This window comes from Pelophylax lessonae (genome assembly GCF_965119305.1).
Source record: "Pelophylax lessonae genome assembly, chromosome: 4".
Taxonomy (NCBI): Eukaryota; Metazoa; Chordata; class Amphibia; order Anura; family Ranidae; genus Pelophylax; species Pelophylax lessonae.
This window is the reverse complement of record NC_138771.1, coordinates 635,890,296-635,902,466: the sequence shown is the minus strand read 5'-3', so window position 1 is coordinate 635,902,466 and position 12,171 is coordinate 635,890,296. Positions and strand designations below refer to the sequence as shown.

Genomic DNA, 12,171 nt, shown 5'->3' with positions numbered 1-12,171 from the left:
CCCCTGGACGGATGGAAAATAGGGTTTCCATCCATCCGGATTTCACAGACAGGATCGTATGCGGATGGCAGCGGGTGTCAGCGGACATGTCTCCGCTGACATCCGCTGCCCCATAGGGATGCATTGAGGATCCGATCAGATCTGCCTAAAAAAAACTGACAGGCGGATCTGATCGGATCGTTCGAATGAAAGGACCCTTCATCATTCTCCACTTCATGAATGAACTGCCTGTGTAATTTGTTTATTCATTGAGGCCCCATTCACACCTCAGCGTTTTGTAGCTTGAAGCTCGAAGCTCCATAGTTCATATCTAAACCACAAGTTGCCTGAAGCTCAAAAAAGTTCTGGAGCTTTTTTAATAGTTGGAATCGGGCAGATTGGTGTGTTTTTTAGGTGTTTTTTGTTCTACAGAAATGCATAGAAGTGCTTGAATTGAGCGTTTTAGTGCGTTTTGTCACAAGTTTATATCGATTTTCTCCTGAAATGCAATAATTAAATGAAAATAAATAAATAACAAAATACATAAATAAATATTAAAATAAATAAATAACAAAAAATACATAAATAAATATTAAAATAAATAAATAACTCTAATATTAACCCCTAACTCTAATCCTCAACCCTAACCCCCAACACTTAATCCTAACCTAACAAATAAATAATACGCAAATAAATAATAAATAAACTAACCTCTAACACCTAAAGTGTTACTAAACCCAGAACCTTAATTTCACTATTTCCGGTCTCCCACAGTACACAGAACATGGAAATGCAATTATTTTAGTAAATATAAACCGCTAAATACCTTTTCTCCTCAGCAGTATATAACAGTCTTGTGACTTCTATCAGTGTCTGATTAAAGATTGTAGGAGGAGTTTTCATTCTCCCCTGACCCTCTGTCTGAACAATGCTGATTGGCCCTGTGCTGATCACATGCACCCTCCCAATAAAAAATAAAAAAACTCTCTAGCAATACACACCAAACTGAGCACATGCAGCCTTCTCTGTTCTATCAAGAGATGGATTGGGGACAGAGAAAGAAGGGGAGGGTCAGAGAGACAGTCTCACACAGCCTTTATACACAATGCAGAGGATTAACCCCTTAGGTTCCACATTGAGTATAATAAGCATGCTTTACTGCATATACAGATTGATTTTGCTGTTGTGGGTTTAGTAACACTTTAACCTCTTACAAAAAAAGATAAATAAAAGCAGATGTAAAAGCTGAAAAAAGTAGCAACAAGTGATGAAACAGATGCTATTTTTCTCTATTGGCTAATTAAAAAATTATTATTATTATTATACAGGATTTATATAGCGCCAACAGTTTGCGCAGCGCTTTACAATATGAGGGAAGACAATACAGTTACAATACAATTCAATACAGGAGGAATTGGACGGCCCTGCTCATTAGAGCTTACAATCTAGAAGGGAGGGTCAAGTGAAACAAAAGGCAATAACTGTGGGGGGATGGGCTGATGGAGAATATGGATGTACAGTTGTTAGGTGTGGGTAGGATAGGCTTCTCTGAAGAGGAGGGTTTTCAGGGATCGTCTAAAAGGTAATAAAGTAGGAGATAATCGGACAGATTAGGGTAAGAAGTTCCATAGGATAGGAGAGGCTCTGGAAAAGTCCTGGAGGCGAGCATGGGAGGAGGTGACGAGGGAGCTAGAGAGCAGGAGGACTTGAAAGGAACAAAGAGGTATTTTGAGACTAGGCTAGTGATGTAGGTGGGGGCTAAACTGTGGATGGCTTTGTAAGATGTTGTTAGTATTTTGAATTTAAGGGTCCATTCACACTAGCGCGACTTGTCAGGCGACTTGGTCACCTGACAAGTTGCGGTCGGTCGCTCGCCATTGAATAGTACAGGACCCGTTCTAATAGGAGCGACACAAGTCGCTCCGACTTATAAAAAGGGTCCTGTACTACTTTGGGGCGACCTGGAGGCGACTTGCATTGACTTCAATTATATGAAGTCCATGCAAGTCGCGCCGAGGTCGCGGTGCACGCTGTGGTCACAGGTCGCCCCACAAAATCCTGTTGCGGCAGTGTGAATGGGCTGTAATACGTTGGGTGAGCAGAAGCCAATGGAGGGCTTGACAGAGAGGAGCAGCGGACACTGAGCGATTGGTAAGGTGGATGAGTCTGGCAGCAGCGTTCATGATGGATTGAAGGGGGGGATAGCCTATGTAGAGGTAAGCCAATGAGAAGGGAATTGCTGTAGACGAGGCGCGAGATGACCTCGCCAAAAAATGCCAAATGCTTTAAAAACTCTGTACACAATTGCGCGTACAAACACTCAACTAAACGCCCAAAATAATGCTCAAAAACACAATCCACTGGTGTGAATGTAGCTTGACACTTGTACCCTCAATCTTAAAAAAGAACAAAAATGTATCTGATAGTGAAGATGGTCCTAGGCAAAATTTAAAACAACCAGATGATCAATGTAAAGTTACTTACTTGCCGATAAGTGGGACACTTAGAGACGTTTCAGGAACCTTCTGAGCAATCAGGAACAGGAACACAACCTGAGCAAGGAGAACCGAGATGGAGGTGGTACATTTCTGACCACCAGCTGAAAGTAGACAAAGATGGGACAGTGACTAGAAAGAACTTATTGTCTATTTCAGATGATCAGCTTAGCACTTATACTGGGCCGGTCTCCCCAAAATAGTTATTTTATTTAGGAATGAATTTCGGTGAGCTTACTCAAGCTCTGGCTTTTAACTTTTTAGGGAATTAAAAAATAAAATTTGTATTTTCTCTCCAATAAAATAGAGACACCTCATCAACCTCAAAATAAAAGTCAAACAAGGAGAATGATAATCATTTGCAGTGATGGCAGTAGGTGGGTGGACCTGGGAGTTTAGGTTTAGAGTCTCCACCACTGGTAACCACTGGTAACTCTCTAATACCCTTGCCCTCATTTACCATAAACAACGTCTGACACAGAGTACAGTTTCGGGATACAAATGAAACTTGGATTAATACTTCATTCATGTCAGTAAAACGGTACTGATGCCTTAGGTAGACTATATTAGTTTGTGATTTGCAGATATAAACTCCACCTGAAATACATTTTCTTAGCTAAAGTAGTATTTCTCATACTTTTTTCAATCATGGCACTCTTTTAAAGTATGCAAAACCTCAAGCCCCCCCCCCCCCCCATTGTAAATGGGGTCCTTGTCACATCAGAGTCCTCAGATTTTTCCCCTATCCCAAAGAGGAGCGCCAGTCTCCCCCCCAAAAAAAAAAATTTAAAAGTCAACAGCTGCAAATACTGTAGCTGCTGACTTTTAATATAAGGACACTTACCTGTCCTGGGATCCAGCACTGTCCTCACCTGATCTGATTCCTCAATCAGCTTCAGGTCCAGTTTGCGGCCATCTTGACTAAGGGAAACTGGCAGTGAAGCCCTGTGGCTTCACAGCCAGCTTCCAGCTGCCAAGCGCAAGCCACGCTGCGCTTTGTAAATGGTCCCCCAGTCACTGTGATCTGAGCAGGAGTGAAGGAGCAGGCATCTGTCTAAATCAGGTACCCCCCCCCCCCCAAAAAAAAAGTGCAAACTGTTAAGAAGGAGGGGGAAGAGCGGAACTTCCCCCTTTGGATGAAGTTCCACCTTAAAGCCCCCACCTTTTTACAAGAGAGCCCTACCTTCTGATCTTAGCCACAGCATGGCTGTTGCATCATGGCAGTGGGTGGGATGCAGAGCAGGTCTAAATAGAGGCAGACGTCTACCCACTTCTGAATGCTGGGGCTGCCCAGAAAGTTCCCGCCCTGGATTAGTGTCACGTGCTTCCATGGTGTTGGTGGCCGGCCCGTCTGCATCATAGAGCCGCATATGTGAAGAAATACTGGCACCCCTGACGACCCCAGATGTTTTATTTTTTTTACAAAATACCATTCCCCCCCTTTTTTAATATTTTTTTTGATCAGCAGGGGTGTGTTGGACCGCTGCAGAGAGACCACTGCTTCCACAGAGAGAAAGGGTCCTTCTTTGCAGCATGCTGGCAGAGAAAAGTCTTTTCTACTGAGGCTGTGGCTTCCTTCTACAGAAAATGAACTGCAATGTTAAAGCGGTAGTATCCCGCTTTTTGACACTTTTACCTACAGGTAAGCCTATAATAAGGCTTACCTGTAGGTACAAATAATATCTCCTAAACCGGCACGGTTTAGGAGATATTTACAGTGCATGCAGCCGCTCGCGCGAGTGGCGCATGCGCTCTGAAGGTCCGGGGGACCTTCAATTAAGTTGCCGGGAGCTTGCCGGAAAAATCACTCCCGCGCGCATGCGCGGGAGTGACGTCATCGCGGCTCCGGCCAATCATCGCACCGAGCCGTCTCTTCCGGCCAATCAGTGCGCCGGAGCCGCCGAACCCGGAAGAGACGACGAAGGACCATGGCAGCGCCCGCAGCGATGTCCGGGGGTCCGTGTCGGGGTTTCGTTTTAAGGTAAGTTACACATAATGGGCTAGTATGCGATGCATACTAGCTCATTATGCCTTTGTCTTGCAGGTTTTTTTTTTTTTTATTTTTTTTTTATAGAGTTTACAACTGCTTTAAGCTACAAGTTTAGTTGAACCAGATTTTTTTTCACTAACCACATTGACTATAAAGATTAAAAAGGACCTAGATCCTTCAAGACCAGTTTCAAAGAAAGACAGGCACACTTACAAAGCACGGCCCAATCTGCAATCAAAGGGAAACCTTCCTTCCTGACCATTTATGGCAATTTATTAAATGGCCACCAATCTAAGACTGATATTTGAGAGTTTGGTAGATGCCGGAAAGTTAAACACGCTAACATTTTCTTTTAACACGAGGAGTCAATTTGTGAGAGCTTTGCACTGAGTTCCTGGGTCCACCAGACCATCCCTGCTGGATTTTATTTTTACTCTATATTATGTGGACTGTAATAGGAGAGGCTGGAAGACACAGAGATGGAAAGGGACACCCAAATCTCCCAAGTGGACAGGAGCAGAGACTGGAATTGTGGCAGGTAGTTCTTACAATAGGAGCATCCAAAAGATATAAGACTCAGGAAAACCAGGCTCCATCTTTAAATAAAATATCACTTTTGGGTGGGCTGTCCCTTTAAATCCATAGGCCACCATTCTATTACTGTATGCATTTTTGGAAAAAATCAGTTGCCCTTATATGTAAAAACATCCATCCATTATTGAAACACTTAAGTGACTAAACCATACCTGCTAAAGCCATTTCATGTAGATGTCTAGTCTATGGGAACTATCCACATCTGCAGGTTAACTAAAAGCTATAGTGGTTTTGTACAGATTTCCTTTGTCTATTTATTAGGGTCAGGGCTAAAAAATTTCTGTTTTTTTTTTTGTTTTTGTTCAGGTAAATATAAAATATTTTACAGTAATACGGCGTAGTCCATCATCTAGCCAGCAGATGGTGATGTAGTCTCTTTTTTACATTTTTAGCTGTATTAACTTTTAGCTATGCAGAAAGAAGCCTGCAATTTACAGAACTCAAGGAGTCATCATGGTAGAAGCTCCTCCCATATCAGACAGCTCAGTATTAGTTTCAATATCTTCATCTCAACCACTTTCGGTCTGCCCACCCTGTATTTACTTTGACGTTAAATACCGGGGTTATGGCAGCACGTAGCTGTCATAACCCCCAGTGTTTTTTTTTTTTTACACAGCAGGCGGTCCGCTTTAATATAAAAGTGGTTTCAGCAATGGATTTGCCACAGGATCACTTTTATGGGCGGCAGGAGAAGTGCCCACCTCCCTCCCGCCGCTTCCCGGTCATTTTCCCAGCCATCGGTGTGCTGATGGACAGGAAGTCGAGTGAGGGCAAAGATGGCAGAGAGGGCAGAGATATATCCCGGGTAACTATAGGCCAGTCAGCCTAACATCAGTAGTCTGCAAGATTTTGGAGGGGATGTTAAGGGACCACATACAAGACTTTAGTAATGGCCAGTGTAGGGACAGGTTCCCCGTTTAGTAGAGACAGTGCAAGGACTACATCTACTTCTCTTCAAGAAGCCTTCCCTTTAGGTGTGAACCAGCAAGGTCGCATTCCGCTCCTCGTAGGCAGACGCCGTCGGTATTCTCAAGTCTTCATTCTGCTGTCACAGTTTAAAAGTGGTTTCGGACGGTGTGCCTACCCGCTGGGCCTGAATAATTTGTGTTGAACCTTTCTACAATATAAACTTTATCGCCTAACTCAGACTCTCTTGGTTCACTGCCCGTCACACTATGCTGCACCTTCCTTACATGCAGGCCTGCATTAATATTGAGTTAGCCTCCCATTGTAGCTACAGCAGCCTCCACTCTTTTGGGAAGTTTTTTTTTCACAAATAAGCCTGGGGTGATTTGTGGCTATTCAGTATAAAAAGCATTTTGGAGGTTGGCGTTCCAATATTTCACAATTGTGTTCAGTAAGTTTGAGGTTAGGGCTTAGAGGACCACTCAAGTACCTACACACCAAACTCATGAACCTATCTCATGAGCAGGAAAAAAGTCATGCTAAAAACTGTAAAGATCTTTTCTCAAACTGTTGGCACAAGGTTAGAAGTGTACAAATGAAAATGCTGTAGTTAGAACGATACCCTTCACTGGAAACACCTGAACTCAATCATTTGGAGGGTATGTTGGCCATTTAGTGTATTTTTCTCCCGTTTCAAAGGACCCTTTCATTTGAAACCAGAGATCCTTGCCACCAAATTTTATGAGCTGTATTTTTATGACACATTGCTTACTCCATCTCAACCCACCTGGTGGTTATCTCACCTTTGGCTGGCAGGAAATAGACCAACACTACCAGGGAGGAGATGAGGACACAGGGTACGATGATGTTGACAATGTAGAAAAGAGGCTTCCTTTGAATAATAAGCCCAAAATTAATCTCTTGATACTCAAGGTCATCCTCCGTATAGCGATGGTTAAGATACTTCCACCCAGGGCAGTGCTTTATTGCCCATTCACCGTTTTCTGAATGTGGCAGGAAGCGGTAGGCAAAACACAGGGAAAAAAAAAAAAAAAAACAAGAGGTGGTTAGTGGATAGACTACCATTGGTGGCAACTTGAGGAGTATTGGTGGAACATGGGAAAACAAAATAGTATGGTATTACCTGTGAAAGCCTCCGGGTCAATGTCCACCCGCTCCAACAGCTCCCCGCTGTCGGCAAAAGCCAAATGAAGACTAATTTCTTTAGCGTTGTATGTTTTTGATCTACAGGGGGCATTAAGGAGGTTTGTGAAGGAATACACAATCTTGTTTCCGCAAATAAATACATTTTGTTATCTGTTTTTACCTAAAACTCTTTGTGTTGGTTAGAGTGTAAGCTCCTCTGGTGCAAACACTTTTGTGACTGGTTCAGTGTTCTCTGTATATTACGGAATATGCCAGTGCTATATACACCAATCAGCCATAACATTATCACCACTGACAGGCAATATGATGGATCAATTTTCTTTCCTGCGACCACAGGTAAAATCCGACAGGCTGGTTGTACCCAAGTTGATAGGCCGGTCAACTTAGGTATATTCAGCCTGCCCATACATGGTTTAAATCGTCTATGGTAAGTGTGGGAGATTAGCTCGGTGGCGGGCGTGGATGACCCCTTTGGGGGGTGCGTTTACACAGGGAGATAGCCGAGAAGTGGTTGCAAACAACAGTTTGGTTTATTCTTGCAGTTTACTTCACACAAGTGCAAGCCTCAAAACAGCAAAATAAAAATAAAAACACAAAATAAATCCTTGCCACTGTGGGCGGCTACCTTCCACACACAGGAACCTATCTAATGAAGTCTGTCTCCAACCTACTGTTGGAGCAAACTTTGCTGATCCTACAGCAGACACTCAATAGTCCATTTATTTTCTTCCACATAGAAATAGTTTAAGACCTCACCTTGAGTAGTCTTCAGTCTCAATTAATTTCCCCTTCACACAGGAAATGTCCATTGGTTTCTTTTCACCTAGAAACGATCCAAGACCTCACTTTGAGTAGTCTTCACACTTGTTACCCTCCTCAGCCACATCGCTTCAGGAGGTCTTCCCCATGCTCACACAGCTTTCAGGGGGCACACATCTGACTGTCCTCCTCTCCCCATGCCCACACAGCGGCAGGAGACAGCAATCCTTAGACTTCCTTTGGACAAATTATAGAGGCCTTCATTTCCTCATTCTGAACAGCTGAATGGTTTTCAACTTCCTGCTGGCTATCTCTGCAGCCGACACCCTATAGTAATTGGTGATTTTTCTAAACCAGGTGGAAATGTATCTCCTGTCTTGTGACTACATCCACAGATTTACCTGACTTCCTGTCACACAAGCTTAAAACTGATTATCTCGATACAATGGCACCTGAAAGCGGGTGGGATATATTAGACAGCAAGTGAACATGTTATCCCTGAAGCTGATGTGTTGAAAGTAGAAACAGTGGGCAAGCATATGGAAGGGCCAAATTGTAATGGCTAGACAAGGTCAAAGCAACTTCAAAACTGCAACTCTTGTGGGATGTTCCTGGTCTGCAGTGGTCAGGACCAACCAAAAGTCATCCAAGGAAAAAACTGGCAAACCGGCAATAGGGTCATGGGTGGCCAAGGCTCATTGATGTATGTGGGTAGCAAAGGCTGGGCTCTGTAGTCTGATCCAATAGAACAGTGACTGTAGCTCAAATTGCTGAAAAAGGTAATGCTGGTTCTGATGGAAAGGTGTCAGAATGTCCATGCTGTCCACCACGACAGGCGTCTAAAATGGGCACTTAGACATCAGAACTGGATCATTGAACAATGAAAGAAGGTGGACTGGTCTGATGAATCACATTTTCTTTTATATCAGGTGGATGGCATGGTGTGCGTTTGTGTTGTTTACCTCGGAAAGAGATGGCAGCAAGATGCAGTATTGGAAGAAGCCAAACTGGCAGAGGTAGTGTGATGCTACTGATGACTTGGTGGCAGATACCAAAGCATACCTTCAGAGGTTTAATGGAGTCCATGCCTCAACAGGTCAGGGCTGTTTTAGTGGCAAAAATGGAAACCTACTCAATATTAGATGCTTCATCATAATGTTATGGCTGATCGGTGTAAATGTATATTATTAATAGTGTGTGAATTTTGTGGGGTCATGGAGTGTAATCTCCTCTTGTGCAGGGATGTCCCTGGCTCAATGATCTATAAAAAGTATAAACATTGATTGCTCACCTGAACACCAGTGTGCAGTTCTGCCAATCAAAAGGGAAGTAGGTGACCTCCACAGGGCACGCACTCCTGAAGATGGCCGGCGGGAGCCAATACATGTAGCCTGAGCTATATACCAGGACGTTGGCGTAATACGCTACATCAAACTGACCATCAACGCTGAAAGATAATATGAAGGGAAGTTACAGAGCAGGGTGGCCCCTTTTCAGAGAATCAATTTTCTTTTTAAATATCTTAGATTAGTATGAGGTTATAAACAGCTTAGTATAATTAGAGTCATAGCATGCAGCCTTGTTTTCCTACATAGTAGTGATGCAGATTTTCTAGTACTTTAGTGCTCAATGTAACCCTAACACTAACCCTTCTTGTAACCCTAACACTAACCCTTCTTGTAACCCTAACACTAAGCCTTCTTGTAACCCTAACACCAACCCTAGTGCTAACCCTTGCTTAGCTAAACTTATGTTCTTGCCTGTGTGCTCCTCCTTTCTGCTCTTAGTCACCCCCCCCCCACTAGAAACTTTTGCTGTTACTTGCCCTCACCTTCTTCCACTGAAAATCTATGATTGCTGTTGGATAAGCAGAGATCTCCTCAGAAAAACAGGCAGTGAGACATGCGCTTGTCCCTAAACCCAATGGGATCCTCCATGGTCTTCAGTGGGAATCAGTCAATGAATAAAAGCAGAGAGCACTTTTGGCTTACACTTTCTACTCTTTTAGTTGTTCACACCAAGCTTTGCTAGCAAAATATAAACCCCTAAATCTGGCAACAAATACTTTTGATGGTCCAATGCACTCATGGTTGCCACCAAGGCAAGGCCCTATAGCAGCCTTTTTCTAACTTTTAAACACAGGGAAACCATTAAAAAAACCTTTTAGGTCCCAGAGAACCCCTGACAATAATTGTCATATCCACAGCTCACAGTACATCAGTGTGGTGGTCACTGGGCAGAATGTCACTGACATTTGTGGTTATTAGCAGAATGCCCCTTACTTTGATGGCCAGTGGGAAGAATGCCCCTTAAATTGGTAGCCAATGGGGAAGAATGTCCCTTTGTTATGTTATGAAGTGCTGGAATCCTGTAGAGCAGGGGCCTCCAAACTTTTTAAACAAAGGGGCAGTTTACAGTCCTTCAGACTTTAGGGGGGACCGGACTTTGGCCAGTGGGAATAGAAAAGGTCTCAACATCAGTGGGAATAAACAACGCCCCATCATTGGTGTCAGTGGGAGGAATTGTACCCCATTATTGGTGTCAGTGGGAGGAATTTTGCCCCATTATTGGTGTCAGTGTGAGGAATTGTACCTCATATTTGGTGTCATTAGGAAGAATTGTGCCCGTTGTTGGTGTCCTTGGGGGGAATTGTGCCCAATCATTGGTGTCATTAGGAAGAATTGTGCCACATCATTGGTGTCATTAGGAGGAATTGTGCCTCATTGTTGGTGTCATTAGGAGGAATTGTGCACCTTCATTGGTGTCGGGGGGGGGGGGGATTGTGTCCCATTGTTGGTATCTGTGGACAAGATAGTGTTCCAAGGGCCAGATAAAGGCAAGCAAAGGGCCACATCTGGGTCTCAGCTTGGAGACCACTGCTGTAGAGTGTGAGCAGATGTGTGAATCTACACTGAGAACACAAAACTCAAAACTTAATGAAAGTAAAAGTGATTTATTAGGGAAACAACATAAGTGACAAGCAAAACAATAAATACAAACATCCAAATACACAGAAGAATACAAAACCTGGCAAACCTATACAAAAGTGAACCTAATCACTAAGAAAACCTACCTAAACTAACCTATGTACAGATGGCAGGATAAATAGGGCAGAGTGGGATCATGCTGAGGAGCAAAGAATGAGCCAGAATGGTCAGAAGGTACACAGGAGCAGGAACAAGCAAGCACAAATAGGCATAAGAGCAAAACCAAAAAAACACTGTGCCAATGTAGAATGCTAGAGGAGTGACTAAATACTCTCTCAGTAGCCAGCATCAGGTGGGGACTATGTTATAATTGCTGGGATCTGCTGGCTACTGGAAGTCACTGGTGGACAGTGGGACAACATCCTTCAGATTTGGGAACCACCACCAGCCACCTGTGCCACCAAGAGGCAATCTATTTCATAACACCCTGACATTAGTGGTCAGTGGGTAGAATGCCCCTTATGTTGTAGGCCAGTGGAAGGAATGTCCCTTATAGTGTTGGCCAGGGGAAAGAATATCCCTGACATTGATGATCAATGGAAGGAATGCCCCTGACATTGTTGGCCAGTGCAAAGAATGCTCCTTACACTGATGGCCAGTGGTAAAATGTCCCTGACATTAGTGGGAAGTGGGAAGAATGCTTCTAACATTGTTGGCCAATAGGAAGAATGTATTTAACATTGGTGGACAGTAGGAAGAAAGCTCCTTACATTAAGGGTTGATGGGAAGAATGCCCTTCTTCAGATAGCCAAAAAGATCAATGATATCAGTGGTAAATTACCTGAGAGGCAGAAATTGCTCATTGCTCAAGGAATCCCTAACAACCTCTTGAGGAACAGTAGGGTTCCACAGAACATCATGAGAACCAAGTTGTTTTGGAAGACTGTTTTATTTTCACTTACTTGTTTTCCAAAACGATGTCCGGCAACCAGAGCATGTCAGATGAAATGCGTAAGATTGCGATCCCGCCATAGTCTGACTCATTCCACTTGAGGCGGTAGTCATCCCATTCCTAGGACAAATCAAGATATTTGACACTTCCAGAAAATACTGCAAACCATGTAGCATTCAGGTGTGATATACTGAAGGGCCAAGGGTCAGAGCCTGCTGTAAGGACTGATGGAAGCAATGATGCCCTTTGAGTGATTACACATTTTGAGTAAGGATTGCCTGAAATAAATTCTGAGGTGATGTGCAAATTTTTAAACACTCACTATTTAGTGTTTTCACAATGGTATTCCGTGCACAGATTGGAGATCTGCAGTCAAATAGATATTGGTGTTTAATGCATGTG

General features: G+C 43.4%; 1 protein-coding gene across 2 annotated transcripts in view; it reads right to left on the bottom strand.

The window, feature by feature from the left end:
* Positions 1-12,171, bottom strand: part of LOC309552379 (acetylcholine receptor subunit epsilon-like) — a 66,150-nt gene that overhangs the window by 18,695 nt on the left and 35,284 nt on the right. For both annotated transcript variants that reach the window (XM_082253323.1, XM_082253322.1), the window contains exons 4-8: positions 11,780-11,889; positions 9,182-9,337; positions 7,109-7,209; positions 6,768-6,968; positions 2,464-2,578 (exon numbers count right to left, since the gene is read on the bottom strand). In XM_082253323.1, coding sequence (XP_082109449.1) covers positions 2,464-2,578; positions 6,768-6,968; positions 7,109-7,209; positions 9,182-9,337; positions 11,780-11,889 — 683 coding nt within the window. The remainder of the gene's footprint in view (positions 1-2,463; positions 2,579-6,767; positions 6,969-7,108; positions 7,210-9,181; positions 9,338-11,779; positions 11,890-12,171) is intronic.